The 27,875-nt window shown below is 33.6% G+C and overlaps 1 protein-coding gene across 13 annotated transcripts in view; it reads left to right on the top strand.

The window, feature by feature from the left end:
* Window positions 1–27,875, top strand: part of Hacl (2-hydroxyacyl-CoA lyase) — a 173,320-nt gene that overhangs the window by 34,787 nt on the left and 110,658 nt on the right. For all 13 annotated transcript variants that reach the window (XR_015041707.1, XM_085818857.1, XM_085818860.1 and 10 more), the window contains 3 exons: window positions 13,646–13,781; window positions 21,346–21,451; window positions 21,823–21,906. Coding sequence is in view for 12 of the 13 variants with exons in the window: in XM_085818857.1 (XP_085674983.1) it covers window positions 13,646–13,781; window positions 21,346–21,451; window positions 21,823–21,906 (326 nt within the window). In the remaining variant the exon portion in view is untranslated. The remainder of the gene's footprint in view (window positions 1–13,645; window positions 13,782–21,345; window positions 21,452–21,822; window positions 21,907–27,875) is intronic.

The raw sequence follows: 27,875 nt of genomic DNA, 5'->3' as shown, positions 1-27,875 counted from the left end.
AGCTAAATATGTATAATTACCTATTTTAATCTCTATTTTCATAAACTTACATTCATCAAGATGGCATTTATATTATTAACGAAAGTAAGAAAGTAAAATATCTTAAATTATGAGCTGATATATAACAAGTGGCAAAACATCTCATAATCAGATAAAGCCGGTCATGGTGAATATCATAATTCTTAAATTAAACCACTGCAGTCTGAATAATCTGGAATCAAATGGAGCAGGAGAGAGTAAAATAAAGTAAGCAAATATTACCTATTCATGGTATTGCCTCATATGTGAACTTAATTCTCTTTCTTTCAAAATGTTTGCCACTGAAAATTTTAATCTTTCAAATTTTGCATTTCTGAAATTAGATACATTTGAAATTAGATATATCAAAAGCAAAATTTATTTAGTAATTTATTTCATCCTATCTGCTTAGAGTTTAAGAACATTTCAAAGTTAAAAGATAATTACATCAAAGTAATTAATTAAGAAACAGTTTAAATGAAATTTATTGTTCATATTTGAAAGAAGTTTCATATTTTAAACAATATAAAGATGACTAACAGAGGCCAAAAGTTCCTAGAAGTATATTAATGTTATTATAAAATCCAATAAATTAAGATATTATTTTATTTGTCAATCTTGTTACTTTTCATTTTTCTTGCCTGCTTATTCTTGCATCACAAAACTCATGTTGAATAATTTTGCCATTGGTGGTAATTCATTTTTTCTCATATCCTTTTGCAAGCCTATGAATCCTGGCTCAGCTTGTGTCTCATTGACTGAGAAGCTAAATAAAAGGAAGGACAAAAGCACATGAGCTTTGAAGAGCAAGGAAAAGTAATGATCATATGCAGTGATTATAAATTATAAAATATTTGGAAAGCCTTAGTTTTATTTTATACTTATTCCAAAATTAAGCATTCAAAATCTCACATTTTATTAATATCCTTCCTTTTTTAGTACAAAATTAGTCAACGGTTACATATTTGGAGAAACCTGATGAAATGGTACATGTTGTACAATTTGTTGATAGTTAGTGGAGCTACATATTTACATTTGAAACTCCAAACAAATCTTTAATAAAATTTTCTAGTTTAACACATTTTATATAAAAATAATTATGAAAATTCTTTCACCAGCACTTCTATTTATTAGGTAGGACATTTGCCCATCCACTACCATCAGAAAGCTTGCATATATTTATTCATTGTGGCAGTATGTATAAATTGAAATACTTGGTTTATTCTCTATCTAAAACTGAAATATTTTACAATATTTGTAGAAATTCTTGATAAGAAAGAAAACAACATCGTAAAGGAAAATAAAAGCTCTTTCCATAAAGGACCTCAGCTCCACAAGTGGTAAAGTTTCTGAATGCTGATAATTTAGTCCAGATTTTGACTCCCGATGAATGGCTGGCTGCATTTGCATTTTTGTGTTTTTTTCCCATGTGTAAAGTGTATATAAGCCAGTTTCCCTTCCAAATTTCTGCACAAAAGCATTCCTCCCCTTAGGCAGATAGCCCTCGAGTGCTTTGACAAAATCAGATAAACCGAACCATTAATTACATCAAGCTGCATTCTTCCTCAGCACTTTGGTAAAGGAGCATAGTTTGCTGCCTCATCAGGTTAAATCTGAAAGCCGTTGCTTACAAACAACATTGTCTGGTTGCAGAGTCTTATATTCCTAAGAGATTTTTGTGTGCTTTCGGATGTGGTAAGAAGGGCTGTAGCACTTATCTACTGCCAGGTGCAGTGCTATATATTTTGCCACGTAGTGCAGTCTCTGTGATTCTAAAATTCTGCCACATCCTAAAAGGCTGATTATGCCAATTTTGTTGTGTATATTACATTCCAAAATGTATTTGTCAATAACAGTGAAGTAGAATTAAATGGGCCTTAACAAAGATTTTTTTCATGTATCATCCTAATGTCAATCCAGCTTTTGTTTCATCTACAAATGAATAAATATACAGTCAAAAGTATTTAATCCGGACGTCCATAATCCAGAATGACCTATAATCTGGACCTCAAAGCTACAAACTTCCTGCGCATGCGTAAACGCATAATACCTTTACGCATGCACATAATATGTTTACGCATGCGCATTTAATGTATAACATACGGTATAAGCTAAGCTAAAATTATCTAATTATCTATTTCAGTTAATGTTGCAGATTGCGTTGTTCCTTAATCTTTGAATTGGATCTGGCTTATTATTTTTTTGCACACTATTAGAGCAGTTTTATAAAAGTAAGCTTGAACTTTCAATTATGTCAAAAAGAATTTCCGATTCTGGAGCTGCCAAAAGATCTACAAAGCGAAAGCATGTTTTGATGTCCCTCAAACAAAAAGTGGAATTGCTGCAAAAAATGGATAAAGGCATATCCTTTGATCCTTTTATCAGTTTCACGCTGCTCTGCGAGGGGGGAGGAACGACACAGCGCGCAATGAACTGGAAGTTGATCTGTCAGCACTATCCTTATCTTCAGGGCAGATGTTTTTATTTTATTTGGCTTATAATTCCTTACTAAATGTAGTATTTCATCTCGATGTACTCCGTCTTTGATATGATTTAAATCAAATTCCTCGTCATTATAAATAAATATCACGAGTACTCATCAAATAGTTTTCTGGTTGCAATTTTCTAATTTCGACTATGCGTAATGTATGCTTTATGCATGTGCATGTTGAAAGAAATGTTAAATAAAGTAAACAAATAAATATTAAGCCTTTTTTTTTTTGTAAAATTTGATACCCTTTAGATCATAATTTCTCTTTATTTTATAAATTACAGTTTCATATTTTAAATTTTATAATTTCTGCATGCCATCTCACCAGATTTAAATTGATGATCTATAATCCAGAATCGTCAAAGTCCCGACGAGTCCGGATTAAAGACTTTTGACTGTATCAAGTTTTAACAAAAGTTTTCTGCCACCACAAATACCATCTGCCCAAACAGTTCTCGTTGGCATGTTTAATCATATTTTGCCAAATAATTTTTGGCATTTGAAAGAAAGAGACTTGCTTTAGAACACTGTGTTGTGAAATTTTTAAATAAAATATCGTTATCATTAAATACAAGGTGTCTGAAATGGTCTGAAATGGAATCATGCTACCGGATTAGAACCATCATTTACTTCCAGTTCTGTCACAAAAAGTCAGCAAATCATATGTAAAATTTTAGTTATTACATGACATGTTATCATAATGTCATAAAATCATGTGCACAATTTTAGTTATCATATGACATGTTATCATAATGTTCTATCATATGACAAGGTGAAGGTTTAGTACCAAAAGTTCAAAAACAAGGACTGTGACATTCAAGAAGCAGAACACTCTGGCCGGACTGCTGCTGCTGATGAGGCCTGCCTGCGAGAACTTATGGAAGAAGATCAATATGCAACTACTTGAGAGCTTGCTATGGAGTTAGATGTTAGTGCCATGTCCATTAGTCACACTATGCATCGCACAAAATTTACGTACAAATTCAATAGCTGGGTGCTGCATGAGCTGACTCGAGCAGATAAGGACAGACATGTTCGAGCTTGCACTAACCTGCTCGAATATCAATGCAAGGACAAAATTCTGCTCTAGATCATCACTTATGATGAAAACTAGATTTACTTCAACAAAGCCGAAAAGGGGGTTGGTCTCTTTCCTGTAAGCTTTCAACAGTGTCGCAAAGTGCATTTTGACTAACAAAAAGATCTTGCTTTGTATTTGATGGAGTTGCCATGGCATTATCTGCAAAAAGTATCTGGAAAAAAGTAAAACCCTCAACAGTAAGGTGTAGAGCGAGATTCTAGTCCATGTTGAAGGTGCCATCAAGAAGAAATGTTGAATAAGTTTTGACGCAAAAAGGTAATGTTCCATCAAGATAATGCAAGACCACATGTACCTGCATTCACCGGCTAGACTGTGTTGAGACTCAAATTGGATCTTTTGCCGCACCCACCATATAGCCCTGACATCGCTTCTTCGGACTTCTACCTTTTTTCACACCTATAGCTCCATTTTGCTGGTGCTATCTTCTATTCTACACAGGAGGTCCGAATTGTGGTTGATCTGTTTTTGGACTTGCGGCTAGCAAGTTTCTGGGTTGAAGGCTTTGAAAAACTATCAAAACATTGTCAGAAAACCATAGATTTCGGTGGTGATTACTATTCATACTAAAGCAGGGTTCGTATGGTCCTTAAAAGTCCTTAATTTTTTTCGAAAATGATTTTTGGTCCTTAAAAGTCCTTAATTTTGGCCAAAATGAATAAACGGTCCTTAATTTTGCTCATTTGACATTTCTTATCATTTCTAATGATTGCCATTCTAAGTGGGAATTACGATTTCTCATGAATATGGAATTAAAATTACATGGCTCTTAACCAATCTGTTGGTGGATTTGCGTTGCAAACGATACCGGAAGTTCTTTAAGAGGCGAAAGTGGTGATGAAGGTGCTCGAGAAAAAAAAAAAAAAAAGGGGGGAGATTCTGAAAATATTTGCCAAAATTAGAGCAATTCCAACTTGGAAGCCCTCAACCCTTCCGACGCCAATAGGAACGAGATGCCTGGAAAGTGCATTTTCAATAAACTGTGGCTTCATCAAGCTGACTACAAAGACTGGATATTGATGTATGGCAATCCTTAAATGTGGTCTTTGTCTGAAACAAATTGAAATTTCTAGAATGGGAGAGTCAGTGCTGAAAATTCACATGAAAATTAAGTTTTGTTTTATCATTTCAATTTGTTTTTACACAGTTTTGCTTAGCTCAATTTCTGTGTTTGTTTTAATTAAGCCATAAATTAATTTTTTATCACCTTCTGCGGAGTTCATTCTCTTTTGCACATACTATATGTATGGGATATCGGGATTATGAGTTTATTTCTGCAGCTTGTCTGTTATCGATTTCGCGGGAAATCTGTTGGCTCCATTTCGACTTTAGGTCGCCAAGGGCAAATTCGGTAACGCTAGCCTAGAAAAAGTGAAGTTCGGAAATACGTTTTGAAGCTTCGATAGACAATTAAGTATTTGGTTTAAACCTATGTTGTTGATAGTAATGCATAATTTTTGCTAATGGCGATGCAATTATTAGTTGAAAAGAACTAATTAAAAATTTTTTAATATTTTTAAAGTTGAAAACAGCTAATAGAAACTAATTTTCCTGAATTAACTAGACTCAAAATTAACTTTCATGAATTACTAAAGTTATTGGGTAGAAGTTTAACTGAAAATATACTTTCAGTATTATCTATCTATCTATATCTATATCTATATCTATCTATATATATATATATATTTATACAGTACAAAGTCCGAGGTCGGGGCTTCGGCGATCCCAGATTTGAGATTTTTCCGGATATTAGATCATTTTAAGGGTTTTCATCCGCAGAGAACCCGTTGGCGCCATTGCATTCTTACTCGCCAAGCTCGCGGTTCATCGACGATGAGCCAAGCCGTAAACGTGATATTTTGTAAACGTGATTTTTAGTGCATGTAAATTCAAGTTAGCAGATAAAACAATATATTAAGCATATGGTAGTAAAAATTCACAGGTAATATGCATGTAGATGTAAAACTAAACGGTTAAACGTGATATACAAAAATAAATTTGTATTAAATTCAAGTTAGCACAGAAAAGAATATATTATTAAGCATAAGACAATATATAAGCATTTATAACGGAAATAAAAATTCATTTAAAAAATATAAATTAGTATTAATATACTGAAATTAACCGGTTAAACGTGATGTACGAAAAAAAATGTGTCTTAAATTCCAGTTAACACAGAAAACAATATATTCCTTACACCAGCAGTGGATTGCTAATTTTGATGACCATGGTGATGCATCAAACTATTCTGTCATCGTAGATAATCAATATTTTTTTATTTCAATTTAATCATTATTTATGCCACACCTGCCATCCTCTGAAAGGTTATTGTTAGAAAAGCATTAACAATATATTATCTTGTTAAAATTTTGCGCCATAAAAATTGATTTATTCTCATAATTTTAGATGACAATAATAAGAATAAAAGCATTATTTAATTATTTAAAATGCACATGCACATTTTTGCGGTCTACGAAAACAAATTATTTTAGACTTAGAGCTATTAATAATTAAGAACACAATGTGAACAGCCGTGTTACAAATTAGCATTCACCCCTCCTTTCATCCCGAACCGAGAACCGGCATCTATCAACGAAAATATTTCTATCTATTCGTTGTTAAGAAATTCAGAAAAAATAATAATAAATAAGAGAATAATAATATAAATCTGCAAATGCGAACAACGAGACAAGCGAATGGGATAAATCCGATGGGTTACCAAGTTTGAACTATTATCGCCAAAGTTGGCAATGTTTACATTTACCGGGTTCTCTGCGGAAGTGCTTCCCATTTTAAATCTACTAAGATGGCACGTAGAAATTATAAAATTGAAAATATGAAATCGTGATTTATGAAATAATGAAGTATTTATGATTTAAAGGGTATCAAAATTTACTAAAGAAACGAGCTTAATATTTATATGTTTACATTATTAAACATTTCTTTCAATGTGAGTTGTTTTCTCTGCTAATACTTTAGACTAATACTATAGACATATAATTTCTTGTTCAGTTATTAAGTTCCATTGTTCAAGTCCTGTAATTGCTGTGTCGAGAATTCCGAATAACTTGTCAATCAAAATTTTTTCTCATTCAGTAACCTCTGTTACTTTCTTCACTATCGGTAGCTGTATTTTCTGGATTTAGAACCATACTACAGATTTCGCCCTCCGTTAATTGATTGATGATTGGGCATGGTCATCGCAATGAAAAACTTCTGTTTAACTTCGCTAAATTCTGCCGCCTGGTGCGGCCATGCGAGCTCTGGCGCTGGTTCTGGCTTTATGTGAATAACAAATCAGTTATTCTTAATTCAAATAGCACTAAATATAATCGTTTGTCCTATGAGTATCATTAACAAAATCTATTTTTAGCATAAGGAAAGAAATTTCTGCTAAATCTCCCCTTGTCAACATTTTAGCGCATTACACTTCAATCTGTAATCGGATAATACTTTATTATTTGGCATCGCTGCATGATTCATCACTCAAGTTGTCATCCGTTGATAAACATGCGGTGATGAAAGCAAAATACAATAAATAATGATTCACAATTTCGCCATCAAGGATATAAAATATTAGTTGGTGTAAAATTAACAAATGTTTCGGTTTGAGATTATGCCAAGCAGATACGCAGCTATGGAGTTAAGTTACTAATCACACAAATTTATGCTAAAATAATTTTTCCTTCAATAAGGAGATATTTTATTTAGCGCCAAACTGAGATTAAGAATCGGGATTTCCGGCATGTTTTTTTATGATGAGGAAAAAAATCTAATGCGCGTGTGTAAAGCATACCCCTTCCCTTCAAAAAAGGTATCCCTAAAAAATTGGTTGGTGGTGGCTTTGAGGTCCGGATTTTAGATCATTCCAGATATTGGATGTTCGGATCTCGGACTTTGTACTGTATATATATATATATATAATAATTTATTTCCTAAACAGTATTGATTAATTGATTATATTATCTCCTATATATATATATACATCTTTCAAAATATAACTTACCAGTATGGATTCACTCTTTTAAAATAATTCTACTTTAATTAAACTTAGGAGATAATATAATCAATTAATCAATATTGTTTAGGAAATAAATTATATATATATATATATATTAAGAAATGTATATTTTCACTATTCAAGTATTCACTGTGACAGGTATTCATATCTTGTCACATGAACAGGCCTCTGTGGAAAGGGGCTTCTCTGTAAATAAAGCAATTGAAATTGAAAATTTAAGTGACTCATCATACATTTTTCAATGCACAGCATTTGATTACATAATATTTTCTGGAGGTGTTCTTAATATCGAAATTAATAAAGAAATGAGATCAGCAGCAGCTTCTGCAAGAAATGGAGTTCGTTATTTAGAAGTTCAGTATTTAGAAGAACAAAAATCTTTAACTAAATCTGAAAATTCAAAGAGGAAAAGAAATATTATTGAGGAAGAAATTGATTATATGAAGCAGAAGAAAAAATTTCTTCAAAGGGACATTAAAGATATTAATGAAGATGTAGATGCTTTAGCAGATGAAGCTGAGACCAGCAGGAACATTGATTTGTTTATCAAAGCAAATGAACTTAGAAGAATAGTTAAAGAAAAGGAAATAGACATAAATAAATTAGATGTTAAAATAGCTGAAAAGATTTCAGATTTAAAAAAAGTACAAATGTTTTGTATCTTTTATTGTACAGTTTATTATTCTAATATCTTTCAAAAAACCAAGGAAATAAATTGTATGTTTACAAATCAGTTATTTTAATCTGCAAAATATTCTTACATTGTGATTATAATAGTAGTTGACTGTGTTTAAATAAATATCAAATAAGTTAAATAATAATCATGTAAATCTCTAAAATAGTGACTGTTATTAGTGTAAAATACACTTATACATGTTTTTCAAGAAATTATGTTCCTAATTTAATGTTATCTACTTCATAACTTGTATTGAGTTAGTTTAATTTCCAAATTGTTTTATGGTAAGTATTAAATTGAATTTAATTAATAGTGCATAATACACACTTCTGTTAGTTTCTTAAAGTGAAATTGCAAGCATGAAGTCAGTTTGTATGGATAATTGCTTTATTCTATTCATTTTTTTGTTTGCTGATAGGTCCTTAATTTTTTCTTTGATGGTCCTTAAAAGTCCTTAAAAGTCCTTAATTTTCATGTAAGGAAATGTGTACGAACCCTGTAAAGGTACTGCTTTCATGTTTTTTTTCCTAACTTTATTAAGAACGTTTTTTGGCAGAAAACTTCCATTACAACCAGATATATAGCATTTATTTACAAAATAAAATATACAAATCAAAACTCCAACTTAAATTTTCAGTAATCTCTTAGCTCTCCATTTCAGCTTGGGAATTTCTCCTTTCCATCTCAAAAATCATAACTGCTTATCACAATTCTCTCTGTTGTTGTTGTTACTAATCCTCGAGGCTAGACGAGATCTATGTGTTTATTCACTTTCAAAAGTCATAAATTAAGATAGGAGACTTAATCAAGTCATCGTAGGACAAACCCTAACACCTAACGATATGTGCCGGAGAAGCCTGCTCAGTGTTACATTTCGTACAAATCAGGTGTGTTGACCCGACCACCCTCGAAGGCAAGGCTTCTTAAATGGCCACTAAGAAAGTGGGAGAGTGCCATGTGGGTGCATCTGTCACAGTTCATAGCAAGGGATCCACCAGGAGATTCAACCCTATACCAAGAGTGTGTCAGAGGGACAAGCCAAGTCATTTTATCAGTATATTCTCTGGCAGAATAAAGATAAGTTAGACAATTGGAAGTAGCCAGAGCCTCCTCAGCACTCTTCTTTGCCAGGACATGTGCATCTTCATTTCCCCAAATGTTCACATGTGAGGGAATATACTGAATGTACACATCATAAGTGGATGAGACTTGTTTTAATTGAGTGAGAATTGAAGTTTCAATTTTGTCAGCGTTACAATCAACGTTACACCAGTTTGAAAAATGTTGGATGGCACTATAATTATCAATCATAATCCAGATAGCTTTAGTCTAAAAATGACACTATATAGCTCAGTCCCTCATCAATAGCAAAGAGTTCACTTTTAAAAACTGAGCTAAAGTCAGGAATTCTTTTCTTTATTTTGACGATTCCATTGAAATCTCTGATAAGTACTCCACAGTCAACTTGAGAATCCTCATTTTTGCTACCATCAGTATACATAATCATAGTGCTGTTTGGGATGTTATTTACAATTTCAAGGGCAAATTGTCGAAGACAAATCAGCGCATCATTTTTCTGTGTGACCCTTGACAGTAGTTCAGTATGGAAACTGACCCTTGGAAGACCCATTGACGGGGTCAATTTATTGCTTCAAGAAGCATTGTTCTACCATAGCGTCAAGTAAGTTGCTGTTCTCAATCTGACTAAAAGGGCTGTGTTTCTTAAGTCTTTCGTTATTATGCCAATGCCACAATAAATCCGAGGTATAATTTATTTAACTGTAGCTGTAAAGTTTATTGTAATACTTCACTAGGCTCGAGTTCCTTCTGAAACTCAGGCTGAAGGTCCACCTCAAACAACACAATATCACTTGGGCAGCTGTTACATAAGCTAGTTATAACTAGAAAGACACTAAGCTGCACTCTCTCCAATTTATGGAGGTTAGTTGTAGATACGCAATAGTTAATAGGAAGGCCGTATTCCAAAATGGGATGGATATTATCCAAATAAGTAGCTCTTAAAGTTTCTGCGTCGGCACCCCAATTTTGTCCTGCGATATATTTCAGTATACTAAGCCATTTTCTACTCTTCAGCAGTAATGCCTCCACATGCTTGTTGCTAGTAAATTCAGGGTCTAGAGTAAAAGTGAGATATTTAGGATGCTTCTTGAATTTGAGAGGTATATCAGCCATAAAAAGTTTTTGGTTGATAATTATACAACCAATTATTAGTAGTAATAAAGCTGACAATAGATTTAGTTGGATTAAAAGTCAGCTTATGATCTCTGGAAAAGCTCCAATGTCTGCTAGGGTAAAATTAATATTAGACTCTATTTTATCAACATCTGAGCCAGAGCTCCAGAGGGCAATATCATTTGCATATATACTGACTTCACATCTCTCCTTTATTACCTTTTCAGCACCAGCTAAATACAGGGAAAAAAGAATAAGGCTGAACACTGAGCCTGAGGTATTCCTGACTCATCTTAAAACTATTTGACATGGCAATATTGAGCTTCACGCTAAACAGTCTGTCTCTCAAGAAATCATAGACCCAAGATAAAGCCTTTCCATTAATACTAAAAACCTTGTATAGTTTAACAATCAATTTATGTTTCCAGACCCTGTCAAAAGCTTTTGACAGGTCCAGAAAAGCAGCCACTGTATGATTTGTCACATGAAGGTTTTGAGCATCTCTGATATTCTGGCAGAGGTAGAGAACCTTATCTGTTGTACTGTCACCTCTTCTGAATCCATACAGTTCCTTTGGGAAAAGGTTATGGTTGTCAAATGATAAAGCAATCATTTCTGGATAATTTTTCCATAACTTTGAACGATATACAAGTCAGACCAATGAACTTATAATTATTGGGAGATCCATGCACTTGCCCTGATTTTTTGATAGGAACTATAATGGCTTTTTTCCATTCCCTCGTCAGTCGCCCAAGATTTCAAGATTGATTAATAATGTTTAAAAGTCTTTGCCTTGCACCAGTGCCGAGGTGACTAAGCATCTGGCCATGGATGCCATCAGGTCCTGTGAATTTAGTCAGGCCAAGATCTCTCATTGCCATCTCCAGCTCATATACTATAGAGAAGATTTTACCAAATAAAGTATAGCTTGATACTGAACTGCATCTGCCATGAGCAAGATTTCTAGACTTTTTTTCTCTATTGTCTTGTCTACAGAAGTAAAAGTTAATTTACTCAACTTCTGATAGTAACGTTCCAAGTAAGACAGCTGCAGTTTTTCCGTCCCTGGAAATATTCCCGTCCCGTTCCAGGATAGTATTTATTGCTTTATATTTCCTTTAGGAATAGTCTTTTGTTGGTGCATCAAAGAGTAGGGTCTTAAAAGATCACCAATTTGACTCAAGATCAGAAGTGCAATGCTCAGAATCAATCTTTGCGTTCACAAGAGAATAGAAAGTATGCCAGTCCGCCTTGCCAAAGTTCCAGTATTTTTTACAATTGAAAAAGGTACTTTTTTTCTTATTTATTTCAATTAGGAGTGGCAAGTGGTCGCTCCCAATATTTTTCAATATATTTCAAGTGCAGCTTGGAAATTCAATAGGGCTTACAATACAGATGTTGAGGGCTTTTGATGTATTACAGTACAGAGTCCGTAATCCGGACTCGTCGGGACTTCAGCAATTATGGATTAGGGGTTCTTCCGGATTATAGATCATCAGTTTAAATCTGGTAAGATGGCATGCAGAAATTATACAATTAAAAATATGAAACCATAATTTATGAAATAAAGAGCAATGATGATCTAAAGGGTATTAAAATTTACCAAAAAAAAAAAGCTCAATATTTATCTGTTTACTTTATTAAACATTTCTTTCAGTATAAGTTGTTTACATTGCATCATTTTTATGTGCTAATACTTTCTCTTTAATTCTATAAACAGACATACTTTCTTGTTCAGTTACAAAGTTCCACCGTTCAAGTCCTGTAATTGCTGTGTCGAGAATGCCGACTAACTTGTCAATCGAAAATTTTTTCGTTTTCAATAACGTCTCTGGCACTTTCTTCACTATCGGAAGCGGCATTTTCTGGATCTAGAACCATGCTACATATTTCGCCGTTCGTTAATTGATTGATGATTGGGGCATTGTCGTTGCAATGAAAAACTTCTGCTATATCATCTTCATTTATTACCGCTTCTCCACATTTCTTTACAAATTCCAATAACTCGAAAATTTCACCTTTAGTTTGCGATGTCTGAAAACCTTCAAATTCGCGGCTATCATCTTCATTGTCCTCACCGTGAAATATGGTAGCTGGCCATAAATTATGCCAAGCGTTTTTTAACATATCTGGAGACACATCCTCCGAAAGCACATGCAAATTACGCACTAATTTGTGCTTTTTACTCCTCAGCAAGTTCCAGTATCTGATCAAGTTTAACTCTCACCGCATTGGTCAAATTCCTTTTATGTTGTACTGAATTATCCTAAGCAGACGAGTTTTGGGAGACTGTAATCGATTTTTCAGATGAGGCCTTCTTCCTAAACCTCCAATTCTCTTTAAACTCCGTCACTTCACAATTAATGTTCCTCGCATCATTCTTAGATAATGCTAATTGTACATATACATATATAAAGCTGAATTAAAACTAAATCATTCTGAATTGGTTTTTCATCGCAGGTATGATGAATTCCATGTCTCGCTTCTCTGCTTGAAAGCATTCTCTACTATGCATTCTGTCTTGAGATACTAAAAATCTTAAATTCGTTAAAAAATAGGCATGCTTAGGACCAGTTTATAATTGATACGCCAAAAATGTTCATCTGCAAAAAATATTATTTCACTGGCCACAATTCCAAGTATCTCTGTCTCCTCTTAAAAATTATTACACACACACATGCACATACAAATATAATAACTAATTAACAGATATTAAAAAATCCAGTTTCATGAAATTAAGTTAAATTATCAAAAATATTTTGAATATATAATACATACAAAGTGTAACAATATGTGTGTCAATAAAATATGTGCATAAAAATTAAAACTTATCTTCACCAACATAAATTTTACTGACACACATAATTGTTGAACTTGGTACAAATTACATACTGAAAATATTTTTGTTAATTTGTCTTAATTTTGTCAAATTTGATTTTGTTAATTTCTGTCAATTCATTATTATGATAATTCTCTTTGCCTAGGATACAACCTAGGATTGCTGCCTAGGATACAACCTCATGAGATTTTCACATTTTTTTCCTACTTAATATATGTATAAAATTTACTTGGAAGTATGAAATTGTATGCTTTTGGATTTTAGCATAGAGTTGTTAATAGCTGTAATTTTTCTCCCTTCTCATATAGGATCAGCATATTGTAGGGCAGAAAATTCTATATGTCAACTTATCACAAAATTTGAGATTCCATTTTTGCCCACACCGATGGGTAAGGGGGTAGTTTCTGATAATAGCCCATTCTGTGTAGCATCTGCAAGGTCCAAGTAAGTTTTTTAAATGTTGTAATTAATTAAATTATAGTTGTTCACCCCCAGAAAATTTTATGGTGAAAGCTGTTCAAAAAGAGGGGAACTAGTGTGAAATTTTTGTGTTCTCTTTGTAATTATTTCTATTATATACTTCAGCTCAAAAATTTATCTTTGTCTTAATTGCTTATTAGTAACTTCATTGCAAATGAAATATAATAATAAATTTCCTTAACAACTTATAAATTGCAATTTTCTACATACGTAGCGTATTCGGAAACTAAGTACCGTTTCATTCTAGCGCCGTCGCAGCGCTGTGGTAGGCGTTCCGCGCATGCGCACTAGTCTTTCTTGTTCACTGACTTTCAATTGTTGCTATTTTGGTTGCTCTATGTTGTGTTTTCAGTTTGCTGTGCACATTCAAAATGTTTAAGACAATTAGTTCTCCTGCTGACTGTGAGATTCGTGCCGTGATTAAATTTTTGAACGCGAGGAATGTTAAACCGGCCGAAATTTATCGTCAAGTGACAGAAGTTGACGGTGAATACGCGATAAGTGATGGAATGGTGAGAAAGTGGGTAAGAATGTTTAATGCAGGTCGAAAAAATGTCCACGCCGAGGCTCGGAGTGGTCGGCCTTCTGTTATCACCGATGATTTGGTAAGGAAAGTTGATGAAGCAATTCATGAGAACAGACACTTCACAATGACAACTCTTTCAGAGGCATTTCCACAAATTTCATGTACTGTTTTGTTCGAAATTGTGTCTGACCACTTGAATTATCGCAAACTGTGTTCCCGATGGGTTCCAAAAATGCTCACTGATGTTCACAAAACAAAGCGACTTGGTAGTGCCCTGACATTTCTCACGCGGTACAGTGATGAGGGAGAAAACTTTTTAAACCAAATTGTGACAGGCGATGAAACTTGGGTGTGTCATTTCACACCAGAATCGAAACAACAATCGATGGAGTGGAGACACACTCATTCTCCGAAAAAACAAAAGTTCAAAGTGATAATGTCATTACAAAAAATCATGTGTACTGTCTTCTGGGATAGGAAAGGCGTTTTGCTTACTGAATTTCTTCCCAGAGGTGAAACCATTAATGCGGCACAATATTGTGAGACTTTAACAAAACTAAGGCGTGCCATTCAAAACAAACGAAGAGGAATGCTGAGTAAAGGAATTGTGTTGCTCCATGACAATGCTCGGCCCCATACTGCTGGTGTCACTCAATCGTTAATTCGACAGTTTCATTGGGAGCAGTTCAATCACCTGCCGTACAGCCCGGACTTGGCGCTGTCCGACTATCACTTGTTCCTGCACATGAAGCGCGAGCTTGGTGGCAAACGCTTTGGATCTGACGATGACACGAAAAATGCTGTGAAGTCATGGTTATCGAAACTGGCGGGAAGTTTCTTTGACGATGGTATACAAAAACTGGTCACCTGCTATGACAAGTGTTTGATCATTGGTGGAAACTATGTTGAAAAATAGTTTAAGACATGTATTTTCATGTAAAAATAAAATTGGATTCGAAAAAATTGATTTACTATTTTTTTTTTTCAAAACGGTACTTAGTTTCCGAATACGCCTCGTATTTCACATTTCAATTAAATGGTGGATATTTTTTTTATTTTAAAGATTTCCTTATAAAAATATTATGTAAAAATTTCCTTCTCTTCATGTTTCAGTCTGTAGTGATGACAGTTTAGGATCCTTTTCAGGCATTAGGCTTGAATCTGAAACATGAGATTGTTTGTGTTTTATTAATTATAAATTGATTAAAATGTGAATGTAAGCAAGCTGTATGTAGCACACTTCTACTTTGGCATGATGGGAGGGTGGCAGTGATTTCTGAAGGGAAAAGCAGATAATAGGCCACTATCAGCACTGTTTTTTAGTGACCATTTGCTAAGCAGAACAGTTATACAATGATCATAAAGAAGTCCTCAGCAGGGAGGAAGCTGCTTTGGCATAGCAATGAACCAAAATGGTGGTGGTGTATTGGAGCAGCTCAGCATAGGTACAACATCTCATTATCCAGTTATACACTTTACTGTGGTGTGAGTACCAGTTAATTCAAGGCTGTATGTAGTGCCCTTTTAATATCAATGGATTTTTTTAATTCCTTAAATATTAGAATATTAGTAAGAAATAACAGTACTTTTCCGTTTTGCCGGCACAGGCAATAAAGTCACCAGTAACGGTACAACTGATGCCAAACAGAATATCCTCGCTAGTAACCTTTTTACGCCTAATTTTCAAAACAAGTCTCAACCATTTCTTATCAGATTGATTGTTTCTTTCAATACTAGCATACAATTACATAGAATTTTTACCAGATAGTTTAATTTTATGCCCTAAGGCCATTTGCGGTAATTAAGTCAATTAGGATGCAATCACACTGCTCACCCAAATTCGAAAATATAGAAGGGGCAAAGTCAAGGGTTAAGTTCCTCAGTTCTAAACAGAATGCACAAGTAAAGTAAAGCAAGGCGGTTTTACATAATTTCTGAGTAAGCTATTCGTACGAATTGAAATAATTCTTGCATTTAAACTTGTATTCCGAATTAAGATTTAACTTGAAATTAATGTAGATAATTACTGAGAGAATTAGACTTTTGTAACATAGTTTATGTGAGATGAGATCACTTGGGGTGACGTGATATGAACCGGCGAATCACGATGTTGAACCATGAAAGCATAGTAAATTCTTAAATTAATGTCTTTTTTTAAATTTATTGGCCTTTTTACAAAATTTTAAACAATATTAAAATGTTTATGCCTTCAAAATAAAAAATTCTTAGAAATAACATTTGTTAACATTTTTTTATGTGTATACTGTATGTTGTCGCCAATATAGCCTGCTTGGAGAGATTTGCACCAGTGAAATGAAAAAGTACCAAAATAACTTTAAAGAAGCAGTAATAAACTTATCACTGAATGCAGTTAACTTTCTATTTGTAACAGCAATGCATGATAAAACAAGATAAACTTTAATATCCATCTCAGAGTAGAACCAAATGTTTATTACAAACTTCATTGCTTGTCTGAAAGATAATGACAGTAAAAATACATCTCATTATGTGCCAGTAAATGCTGTGTAATGACAGGACACTTCATTAGTAAAAATCCTATTTTTCTTACCTTCGAAAACTTATTATGAATAAAGTGTTGCAAGTTATAAACTTCCATAGCTGCTCTTCAAATTGTTCTGTAGAATAAAATGAGCTACACATTTGTAGTTTTAGCTGTAATGATAATTTAGATCTCTTCTGTTTTGGGAAAATTACCAACAGTTTACCATTTAAATAAAATTGCGTTCAACTGTAAAAAAAATTAAACAGTGTGCTCATCAACAACTTATATAATAAAAGTGGGATATGTTTATGTATATTGAGGGACTTAGAAGCAGTGTGGTGAGTAAGAGATGGGATCTGCAAAGGAATTATTATGACTTAAAAGTTATAGATCAGAAGATAAATGCTTTCAGAGAAGAATTATAAATTTTTAATTAGCAGTAATGAATGAGATGCAGTTTTCAGGGAATTGCTGTTAGTATCAAATATTGCTTTGAACATCCTCTCTGAAGTTCTTGTAAGCTGGTGTGTAATAATATTAGTTTGATTGGTGTATTTGTCACAGGCTAATTGAAATAGCTTACTTATTGCAAAAGGCATCACCATTTTGCAATTCATCTAGCTTAATAGAAAATTATTTAACACTTTTGAATTAGCCTGATACATTTTATAGGTGTATTGTAATGAGCCCAAATACCTTTAGGTTAATTAGAAAATGTGCAGTTGTTCTGATAGGCAAGTTATATCCAGGCTTGTTGCGGTGAGCCCAGAGTAGGGAAGGCTTATTAAGAGAGTGTAAGCAAAAAGAGATTATTCTTTCAGTATGTATCTTGGTGAACTTTTCATTTAGTTCTCAGATACCTAGGTAACTGTAACTAATTTATACCGCCGCCCATGAACTGAATCACATTCGGGGTCTGACAACAAACCAGAGATAGTCACACAAAGATGAATTTTTACACACCAACTGGGCCCAGGGTCCCACATCCCCGGGACACCAGCAAATTTAGAACTCCCTCCACTGATCGCTCAACGAACAGCAAGCCCACCGCTAACACGAACCAGTCGAGACCACCGTCCCGGCTGGACCAAGACCACAGTGGGGTGGGCGATAACAACTTGGAGCGATGACTGGCCGTTGATTGAGGCTACCTGCCAGCACTACACAGGATGCCCCTCTCCTTAGGCTTTACATGGAATACCAAGGACAGCAGTGACCAGACACTCAATGGTCCAATTTGCTATTTAGCTACCAATACCCTGGTGGAGGGGACTAACACCTCCCGGCCCATGAAGAGCAAGTATGGACTTACCCCATGGACCATCAGGAACCACCAAGTTAAAAAATATTATACCCTGGTGGCCGAGACTGCCTAGGTACAGATCCTAGCCAGTACTGCGCAGAGTACTCTATGTCGACTCCCGGGGGGAGATACCTAGGTAAGAAAAAGGTAACTTAAAAACTGTACAGCAAACATATTTGTTTATAGAATTATTATTGTTGTTAAATAATAATTGTTGTTATTAACATAAACAAATTGTTAAAATGCAAATAATGATGCAATAGTAAACTAAATTAGACTAACTTTTAGACTTTGAATATAGTTCCCACACCAGCAGTCTGCAGTTGTGAGCTTTATTTTCATTCATTTCCATTCAGTGAAATCTTTAATATCTGCTTTGCCTTTTTACATTCACTTTTTTTGTTTGGCACTGAGTGCTTGTAATATTTATACCTAAGGCCTCCAAAATTTAATCATACATTACAGCTTCATGAATATATTTTTCTGAAATGAGTGCAAGGATCTGTGCACCAGAAACCTGGAAGTCCCATTTTGAAAACCATGCTTTCAAAATATAATTATTTTCTCATCTTATAGACCTTATTTTGTACCTTAAGAAGTTTTCCAGTTAAATTTGTACAGTCTACAATTTATTTTCAAGGCATTTATTAAGTAAAATCCCCATTTGCAGCTGGTTTCATTTTTTTCCTAGTAGATTTAATTTGGGGGGGGGCTGCTTCTTTCAGGTTTTCTTGTACTTTTTTATGTTCCTTTATTATTTTAATACTTTCTGATTATCCTTACCTCCACGAAAAAGTCATGAAGTAATTGGAGACTTCAGAGAGAAATGTTTTTTTGGGTGTCTTTATATCTATTTCAAAAATGCATCCAGGGTTGCTTATTTTTTTACATTCATTAAAAAAAAATTATAATATAACAATAATCTTAAAACAATTTTATAATATGCTGTTATTCTTTTAATTTTTGCTGTGATCTATTTTCACTAAAAACAGAGAGCTGCACAAACTCGGTATCACAAAGTGAGCTATTTGATATTCTTCACCTTCTTTTGTGTTTCTCTTTCTTTTCTACCCTCTCTAGGTCATTCAGATCTTCTTTACAGTCAATTTTTCCTGGTATTATTGGTGGAATATTCTTTGGGTCTATTTTAACATTGGTCCTTTTCTAAAAAGTGCTGTGTAAACATTTTATTCTGTGACTGTTTCAAGGAGATTTTCTGCCACTTAACAAAATAGCACCTTGTTACCCAATTTGTATTTTCTAGCATGTAACATATTTTCAATATGTGTGCTGCAGCACTGTGTACTTTCCTCTGATTGTGAATGTTGTGGTCTTCCATGAATTATTTTACAAAGCATAAAGCTGAAAAGTTTCTTAATCATATCAGCTGTAAATTCATGTCCATTTTTGTTTTACAAATTATCATGCACACCATACAAAAATAGCTTCAGAATTTCCATTGCAGTTTCCACAGTTTACTTTTTGTTGAATGGGAAAGAAGACAAAATTTATTAGATGATCTCAATATTTCATTAATTATTTGTATCCTTCATAGGGAGTTGATTGAATATCAACCGAATCAACATGGCTTTAAGGGTTAAAATCCTTTGTAGTGAATAGTAATGCAACAATACATTATTGTTGATATATTTTCAAAATACTCATTCTTGAAAGTCCAAATTCAGCTACTGATCTAGGAACAAATTTATTTTTCAGTGCAATTTTTAGCACTTCATCTCTTCCACGAAGTGCAGTAGTGCAGTGATATTGAAGTGTGTCAAGATATTAGTCAGAGAAATTATTACTACAACCAGATCGTTTTTTTTTTTTAAATTAATATACTTTTTTTTCACCTACCATCATAGTGTTGTATTTTCTAGTTAATCCATACGAATTTCTAACATTTGAAAGTAAAATTCTTTTATAAATTCATTTAAAATTTCTTCTTTCTTTCTTCTTTTGTGAACTATGGCTATTTAATAACATCTTCATTCTTGTTACTGTATTCTTTCATTTTTTCATCAATGTATACTTTTGTGTTATAATGTTCATCATGGGGATCACTTCCACCTTTGTTCATGTTCTATGTACTGTGCTTGTAAATTTAAAAAAAAAAAAAAAAAAAAAAAATTGCTAAAGGTTCATTTAGTCTTGATGATGTACATCAAGATAAAGTTAAAAGGCAAATTGTCAGTAGGCTAATTGAAAAACCTAGCTTATTGCAAAAGGCACCAAAATAAAAATACAAAGTATACCTTAGCAGAATACAAAATATTGAGATAATTGAACTACTACTGAGTAGTGTTAAGTCAGGAGAGAGATTTTTTACCATCTATCACCATGAAAATTTAGATAGGTTTTTGGCAACTTAGCAGCATCATTATTTTCAGTATATCAGTCTGAGATGTGAGGCCTATTGCAGTTAGCTTGGTTGAAGCCAGGTTGTTTGAATGAACATTTGCACATTTTCTAACTTACTTAAATCCTTCATTGCAATAAGCCTAAAATACCTTATGCTGATTAGGAAGTACTACATAATTTTCCACTAGCTGGATGCATTTGTAAAATGAGGATGTCTTTTACAATAATACTGATTTTTCATTTAGCCTATGACATGTATTAAGGATCAGTTAATGCAACTGAAGTTTTTCTTGCAGAAGCAACACATACAAATTTCAATGAAGAACATTTTCCCCTTTTACGAACACAATGTTCCTTATGTTCAGGGTTTCTACCAACAGGATAATGCAATCCTTATCATGCATAGGCTCACTGAAAATTCTGTTGTTTTCAGATATTTCATTTACCCTCCTCCCCCACTCCCTGTAGTTGAAACTTACTGAAAACTTATATGACACATCATGCAAATCTTACTAAATGTCTTATAGATTCTAGTGTCTTGCTGATTAAATTCTGTTTTGAAAAGCTATGATTATTTGATAAGAAGATAAGCATTTTTAATAAGGTATAAATATTTTGGCATACTTTGATGTAAATATGATGCAGTTTTACATTATTAAAAACAAATATTTGTCTTTTAGAAGACAATTATGGTTTATCATTGTTATAAGACAATTAAAAATGTAACGTGAAGTGGCATTAATAATATTTCATATTTGATTTATCATTCATATTAAATTTTATTTTTGAAAATATGGTTACTTTTAAAATATCAAATACATTTTGATTCTTTTAGAGCTCTTGCTGGGGCTGATGTCGTATTGATGTTAGGTGCAAGGCTTAATTGGATTCTCCATTTTGGAAGGCAACCTCGGTTCAGTGGTGATGTAAAATTTTTGCAGGTATATAATGCAAAATTTATTTATTTTTTAATATCCTATATGAATAATTTTTAATTAACTTTCTGTTAAGTTATATATGTCATATGCATTTAAGCATGAACAGAATTTAAATGTTTCCATCTTGTGTGCAAAATCTTATTTTCTTGCAAATTACTGTTCAGTTGTATTTCATTGTCATTCAATTGTATTCAACTTCAATTTATATTCTATTAGTTAAAAAACATAAGGCTACATTCTTGATTACCATTTAAAAAAAATTAATACAATATCTGTATGCATTGTTATCTCTTGATAAGAAGACTGATAAATAAAAATAAAAAATGATAATTTTTTATGCTATCTTAAAAAAAATCTTGTACTTTGTTTTTTAGGTTGATATAAAAATGGAAGAACTACACAATAGTGTTCAAGCTACTGTAGGAATTGTTGGTGATATAGGAGCTGTTGTTAATCAGGTACATAATTTTCATCTTATATATTCAAATTTTTTATAATCATTACTGACATCTTTCAAGTGTTTTTTTTTTATTTATTTGCAGTTATGTAAATTGGAGTTATCCAAAGTAATAAAAATACTTTAAAATAAATATCATTTTGCATATGTTCTAAAGGCTATGTAAAATAGAAAATTTCTGTAGTGGTGTGTAAAACTTTGTTGATAGTGAAGGAAGCAATAAATCAATGATTTAATAAAAATTCAAACTCTTGCTGCCCACCTGGTTGCTGTATTTTATACCCTCAATTGCAAAATTAATGGGGATATTGAAAGGTATTGTATCTAAAATCATGATAGTATTCAATGTTGATAATAAAACATTGTCTACAAAACATAGCTGTGGGAGAAAGATAAAACTTAATACTGAACTAGGAGGATATTAAAGGAAATTGTTACATTTAAAAAAAAAAAAAAAAAAAAGAAAGAAAGTCTACTGTAGCAAAGGTGACTGCTAAGTGTAGTGTAGCTACAGAACCCTATTTCCTCAGATACAGCATAAAAGAAATGGTATAAGTAAAATATTTATGGCAGAGCTGTTATCCTCTAACCTCTTATGTCACAAATAAATACAAAGTAAAAATTAAAGGGGTGCCTAGAATTTAAAAATGTAGAATGCTGATCAGTGAAAACAACTGCTATTTTTGGACATCACAGTCTTTACAGTATTCTGTACTTCAGGATGGATTTATATGGGTGAAGAACAGCAGCAAAAGCTTACAATGTAGACTGACTGTTTCCTACAGTAAAACATGCTGATGGTTGAGTTATGCTTTGGGCATTTATATTTTGGTTTGCAGCAGATCAAAAAAAAAAAAAAAAAAAAAAAAAAAAAAGAATAAATCGGGATGATAGGTAACCATGTTCTTTCCATGGTATGGACACCTTTTCTTATGTATTACTGAATCTTTCAAAATAATAATGTCCTTTTCACAGAAATCAAATTTTGAGTCATGATGAGTTTGAAGAATATGAAGTTACATATCTTCTATGGCTAATATAAAGAGAGAATGTTTGTTAAATTCTATTTCTTTAATGTGTTTTTGTTCAAGAAATTCAACTTCCAATCTTACTGAATAAAAAAAATGTATTATCATAGTATAGCACAATTCTCTTAATTTTCACTTGATGCAAAATTTGATACAAAAATTTCGGGAATAAATGGTGGTTAGCTGTAACTACAGTTAGTTTTAACTGCCTTCTGTTCCTCTAATTTCATGGCTATGACCAGACCTGTGTTTGTGAAGACTATGACATGCATTACTTTTTTCATTCCCTTTTTTCTTTTCATTATTGTTGATTTGGGTGAGGTATCTTCAAACACAAATATTTTACTTCCTTGATATTATGTTAGAACATCAAAAACATTATATATGTTTCATCACCACTTATGATTTTGAAAGTAATGTAGTGTTCACCATCAAAGCGGTTTTACAGTTTCTTTACTGATTCTGACATGCTCTGTGTATTGGTATTCTGTTAATTTTATGGGAACCCAACCACAAACTAAATTTTTCATTTGCAGCTCTTCATGAATAGTTTTATATATAGCTTCAGATCTAATGTTAAATTTCTTTTGTATTATTTTAAAGGTACAGTGATAATTTTTGGCACAATATGTCATAAAGGTCTTCATATTTGTTGTTCATCTTGGAACTCTAAGGAATTCTACAAATCACTGAATGCAGTAGCACAAGATGGAGCTTCATTTCCATGTGCTAATTGTAGATATCAAGGGCATTCTTGATTTAGTCCCTCTTTTATAGACAACCATAGTATAAGAATGCTGTCATATCAGCTCCCTTTTCCTTTCTTTCGAAATTTGTTCTTGTAACAGTTGCAATAAATTATCATTTTCAGATATCAAAGAGTTCAGATTTGCAGATCTAACAAAGATTTTTTTTTATGTACACTGCTGGCCACCGTAAATGCAGCACCCTGAAATAACATGAAATTTACAACATGCATGAGCGGAGGTGAGATATGCAAATGATTAGAATTTCAGACTCACATCACACATGCCCTGTGGCACCACTTCAAAGTGCTATTTAAGGCTTAGAATTTTCAACAATTTCAAGTTCGGCAATTGTGTTTTTCTTGTGGTTTTTTTTCAAGTAAATGATCAATTATGCCTCGTAGTAAACAGCGATCATCGTTTGATCAAGTATCCGAGTTCGACAGAAGAAAGATGGTGGCTTACCGAGAGTGTGGATTATCTTTCAGGGAAATCGGTAGTTGTGTTGGACCAAATCAAATAACTGTAATGTGGATATGTGAGCGTTGGATGCAGGAGGTTACGACGGACCAACGTGTTCGATTGCATCCACCTTAGTGCACTACTTCACGTGATGACAGGAACATTGTGCGCATGGCAGTGACGGGTTGCTCAGTCACATCATGAACCATAGCACAGCACATTCAGTCTGTAATGCATCATCCAGTGTCTGCATGGACCATTCGGTGCCGTTTACTGCAAGACGTCTGTTTGCAAGATGTCCATTGCTTCGTCTACCCTTGACGCAGAACCACAGATGTCTCCGCCATCAATAGTGTGATGAAAGAAGAATGTGGACGGCAGAACGGAAAGAAATTGTTTTTACTGACGAGTCACGCTTCTGTCTGCAACACCACGTAAGTCGGATTCGAGTCTGGAGACTCCGTGGAGAGAGGATGCTGAACAGCTGCATTATGCACTGCCGCACTGGTCCTACACCGGGTATTATAGTTATGGGGAGGTATTGGATATCACTCTCGCACTCCTCCAATACGCATTGCCAGTATTTTAAACAGCCAGTGCTACATCTCCGAGGTGTTGGAGCCAGTTGTCCTTCCTTACCTTCAGGGCTTGCCCACAGCCATATTTCAACAGGATAATGCGCGACCATACATTACACGCATTGTCCAAGGGTTCTTCATCAATCGCCAGATTGAATTGCTTCCCTGGCCGGCTCGCTCTCCGGATCTTTCGCCGATAGAAAACATGTGGTCCATGTTTGCTGAAGGATTGACCCAGATTACATCCCAAGCTACCACACCAGATCAACTTTGGCAACATGTGGAAGCTGCTTGCTCTGCTGTACCCAGGGTTCGTAGCGGTCCTTACAAGTGCTTATAAGTCCTTATATTTGAAAATAAAATATAAAAGCCCTTATAGGTGCTTACTTTTTCTTTAAAGCCCTTATTTTTTTGTTTTTAGTGCTTATTTTTTGCTTTTAGTGCTTTTTTTAAAATCCTTTGTTTTTCAATGAATGCGCATTTTATCCCCGTAGCAAAGCCGAAACTAAATAAACAACTTTACTTTCTTATATGCAACGTCAGATGGTGAATCATACTCCCGAAAATTGCTTCCCCCCTTCCTCTGCATTAACGTAACCTATGGTGCGCGCGAGAGTACACGTCGTTCTGTTGCACGTCGTTCTGTTGGCCAAAGAATTGCGAAAACGTAGAAAATTCCAGTACATTCGGTATTCTTTTCCTTCCACCCAAATACTACACACGTTTGAATTTCTATCAAGATTTTAATAATTTGCATTCTCATTCCGCGTGGTCAGTTCATATTCGTGTTTATTATGACAGGGTTCATACGGTTCTTAAAAGTCCTTAATTTTTTCAAAAATGATTTTTGGTCCTTAAAAGTCCTTAATTTTGGCCAAAATGAATAAACGGTCCTTAATTTTGCTCATTTGACATTTCTTATCATTTCTAATGATTGCCATTCTAAGTGTGAATTACAATTTCTCATGAATATGGAATTAAAATTACACGGCTCTTAACCAATCTGTTGGCGGATTTGCGTTGCAAACGATTAAAAAAAAACAATTAACTACATGAATGAAAGTATCGGTGTCTGATTGGCTATTCACTCAATCTTTAGAAACAGGTGTTATCCATAAATTTAGGCAGACTGTGACGAAAGCGTGAAGCCAGAAGTTCTTTAAGAGGCGAAAGTGGTGATGAAGGTGCTCGAAAAAAAAAGGGGGGGGGGAGATTCTGAAAATATTTGCCAAAATTAGAGCAATTCCAACTTGGAAGCCCTCAACCCTTCCGACGCCAATAGGACCGAGATGCCTGGAAAGTGCATTTTCAATAAACTGTGGCTTCATCAAGCTGACTACAAAGACTGAATATTGATGGATGGCAATCCTTAAATGTGGTCTTTGTCTGAAACAAATTGAAATTTCTAGAATGGGAGAGTCAGTGCTGAAAATTCACATGAAAATTAAGTTTTGTTTTATCATTTCAATTTGTTTTTACACAGTTTTGCTTAGCATAATTTCTGTGTTTGTTTCAATTAAGCCACAAATTAATTTTTTATCACCTTCTACGGAGTTTATTCTCTTTTGCACATACTATATGTATGGGATATCGGGATTATGAGTTTATTTCTGCAGAGGGTCTGTTATCGATTTCGCGGGAAATCTGTTGGCTCCATTTCGATTTTAGGTCGCCAAGGGCAAATTCGGTAACGCTAGCCGAGAAAAAGTGAAGTTCGGAAATACGTTTTGAAGCTTCAATATACAATTAAGTATTTGGTTTAAACCTATGTTGTTGATAGTAATGCATAATTTTTGCTAATCGCGATACAATTATTAGTTGAAAATAACTAATTAAAATTTTTTTAATATTTTTAAAGCTGAAAACAACGAATTGAAACTAATTTTCCTGAATTAACTAGATGCAAAATTAACTTTCATGAATTACTAAAGTTATTGGGTAGAAGTTTAACTGAAAATATACATTCCGTATTATATATATATATATATTTCTACAGTACAAAGTCCGAGGCCTGGACTCGTCGGGACTTCGACGATCCCAGATTTGAGATTTTTCCGGATATTAGATCATTTTAAATCTACTAAGATGGCACGTAGAAATTATAAAATTGAAAATATGAAATCGTGATTTATGAAATAATGAAGCATTTATGATTTAAAGGGTACCAAATTTACTAAAGAAACGAGCTTAATATTTATATGTTTACATTATTAAACATTTCTTTCAATGTGAGTTGTTTTCTCTGCTAATACTTTAGACTAATACTATAGACATATAATTTCTTGTTCAGTTATTAAGTTCCATTGTTCAAGTCCTGTAATTGCTGTGTCGAGAATTCCGAATAACTTGTCAATCAAAATTTTTTCTCATTCAGTAACCTCTGTTACTTTCTTCACTATCGGTAGCTGTATTTTCTGGATTTAGAACCATACTACAGATTTCGCCCTCCGTTAATTGATTGATGATTGGGCATGGTCATCGCAATGAAAAACTTCTGTTTAACTTCGCTAAATTCTGCCGCCTGGTGCGGCCATGCGAGCTCTGGCGCTGGTTCTGGCTTTATGTGAATAACAAATCAGTTATTCTTAATTCAAATAGCACTAAATATAATCGTTTGTCCTATGAGTATCATTAACAAAATCTATTTTTAGCATAAGGAAAGAAATTTCTGCTAAATCTCCCCTTGTCAACATTTTAGCGCATTAAACTTAAATCTGTAATCGGATAATACTCTGTTATTTGGCGTCGCTGCATGATTCATCACTCAAGTTGTCATCCGTTGATAAACATGCGGTGATGAAAGCAAAATACGATAAATAATGATTCGCTATTTCGGCATCAAGGATATAAAATATTAGTTGGTGTAAAATTAACAAATGTTTTGGTTTGAGATTATGCCAAGCAGATACGCAGCTATGGAGTCAAGTTACTAATCACACAAATATATGCTAAAGTAATTATTTCTTCAATAATGAGATATTTTATTTAGGGCCAAACTGAGATTAAGAATCAGGATTTCTGGCATGTTTTTTTTTATGATGAGGGAAAAAAATCTAATGCGCAATTGGTTGGTGGTGGCTTTAAGGTCCGGATTTTAGATCATTCCAGATATTAGATGTCCGGATCTCGGACTTTGTACTGTATATATATATACAT

This window comes from Stegodyphus dumicola, chromosome 6, assembly GCF_044657685.1.
Source record: "Stegodyphus dumicola isolate Sdum_Otavi_A_Nest chromosome 6, ASM4465768v1".
In the NCBI taxonomy this organism is placed as follows: Eukaryota; Metazoa; Arthropoda; class Arachnida; order Araneae; family Eresidae; genus Stegodyphus; species Stegodyphus dumicola.
This window is presented reverse-complemented; position numbering and strand designations above follow the sequence as displayed.